This window comes from Caenorhabditis briggsae (assembly GCF_000004555.2).
Source record: "Caenorhabditis briggsae complete genome, chrI, whole genome shotgun sequence".
NCBI lineage: Eukaryota > Metazoa > Nematoda > Chromadorea > Rhabditida > Rhabditidae > Caenorhabditis > Caenorhabditis briggsae.
In genome coordinates, this window is record NC_013489.2 from 12,330,307 (window position 1) to 12,332,148 (window position 1,842).

General features: G+C 41.6%; 2 protein-coding genes across 2 annotated transcripts in view; both read right to left on the minus strand.

Annotated features, from left to right (window-relative positions):
- Positions 1-631: 631 nt before the first annotated feature.
- On the minus strand, positions 632-748 carry CBG20394 (the record flags this gene model as incomplete). Its single annotated transcript, XM_045241345.1, has 1 exon — positions 632-748. One exon carries the CDS (start codon positions 746-748, stop codon positions 632-634), a length of 117 nt encoding a protein of 38 aa, XP_045097028.1.
- Positions 749-1,349: 601 nt separating this feature from the next.
- CBG20395 overlaps positions 1,350-1,842 on the minus strand; it is a gene marked incomplete at both ends in the record, with an annotated part of 2,549 nt that continues 2,056 nt past the window's right edge. Inside the window, 2 exons of the mRNA XM_045241346.1 lie at positions 1,350-1,454; positions 1,584-1,694. Of these exons, the coding sequence (XP_045097029.1) occupies positions 1,350-1,454; positions 1,584-1,694 (216 nt within the window). The remainder of the gene's footprint in view (positions 1,455-1,583; positions 1,695-1,842) is intronic.

Here is a 1,842-nt window from a genome sequence, read left to right on the forward strand (position 1 = left end):
TCGGAAAATTTGAAAAAATAGTGAAGACGAGCGAAAAAATTTTAAAAGTTTGAATTCGCGCGCTTTTACTCACCGGGTGGCCTAGAAAAAACCTAGTCCCTAAGGACTTTCAGAGTATTTTTATTTTTCTTATTTCCTCGATGAAGGAATTTTTTTGAATTTTTTCTTTATTTTTATGTCAATCTACATGCATTTCTGCACATTTTGATGCAATAAAAAATTTCACCGTACACCACCTTTAAAATCGAAAGTCGCAGCATAATTCGCTTTTTCTAGGAATGGCCATACCGCTCTCCAATCTTCTAATCGAAACCTAGGTGTCTCAATTCCCTTGTTTAGCGCTGATAAGTCTAAAATCAATCTTAACTTCTTCCCATTATCCGCTACTTGAAGTGGACTACATACTATCGGATTGATTGTTTCCACCAGTACTCCTGCTTCCAATAATTTCCCCACTTCTTCATGAACGAAATCTAACAATCTGTTTGACATTCTTCTTATCCCCAGAGGATGTGGTAATTTGAAATTCTCAATTAATATAATCTCAAAACCTCTTTCTACTACTTCTAAAATCCACGGACTAACTGGTATACTAGCCCAAAATTTGGCTTTACTAGACATTAAATTTGGATTAACCATACCTTGGTTTCGCACATTGATTGGCGTAATGTCCTCCTTCTCCACAATTGTAACAGTGGATAACCGCTCGTTTTGTAGGATGAGCTCCCAAACCGTCTGCTTCGTGCATTCTTCGGAAGGGTCTTGGCAGGTAATGGTGTTGAGGGGCTGCGAATTGCCGGACTTCAGGGCGCCGTCCCCCGAAGTCCGAATATCGAAACAACTGCCTCGATGGGCCTGGTCTTCTCGAATCACTCGGTTCTTCTCTAGCGAGAATCGACGCCAATGCCAAAAGCTTCGTGTCACTTGAATCCGATGTTCCCGTCAACTCCGAAATTGCACGCATACTTTCGACCTGTTTGAGAGCTGCTGGATTTCTGTCTAGCAACACAATCTCCTGATTTCGTTTCCGCGCCAAAACACCACGCCGCACTTGCAAAGCGATGGGCGGAGCGTCGGTGGGGGGAGGCGGGAATCAAAGTACGCAAACACCGAGTCTCACTTTTTTTATTCCGACAATAATCCCAGAGAAAACAAACAATTCTCCCAATCGCCACCACAAATCATCGCATTTGATCTACCTTGATTCTTCTCGAGATTCTCTTTTTTTTTGTCTGTAATTCCACAAATTCATCCATTCAATATCATTCATTCTTTTCTTTCATACACAAATAAATTCACACGAATATTTACAGTTAAATAATAAAAAATTCCAGAGAAAATGTAATAATTTAGCTTCTCAATTTGGCCAATTTCGCTTCGAGATCCTCCAAGTCGTCGGGTGTCGAGGCGCTGGCGGCGCCGACACGAGTCGGGATGGTTGGCACGTTGGCGAGCTGAAAAAGATGAAAATCGGTGCAAAAATGAGTGAAAATTAACAACAATTGGCCCAAAAAAGCCGAAATTCGGTTAAAACTGCCCCAAATTTTCCCCTTAGTGTCAATCTGTGTGTCCAGATGTCTTACCTTTGAATTCATCTCAATGCCAATCTCATCGAGAACCTGAGCCACAATTGCGTCTTGCTCATCGGCGTCGCCTGGAGCGTCGAGAATCGAGTCCAGCGTGTCGTTCATCATCTGGAAAATGTTGAAATTTCCGATGATTTTCAGCGCATTTTCGAAAATTTCGAATTTCGGTTTTTTACCGATTTTCGGCTGATTTCCGGAGGTTCCAATTTTTCGATTTTCGGCAAATTTTTGTACTGTCTATCAAATTAAAACGTGG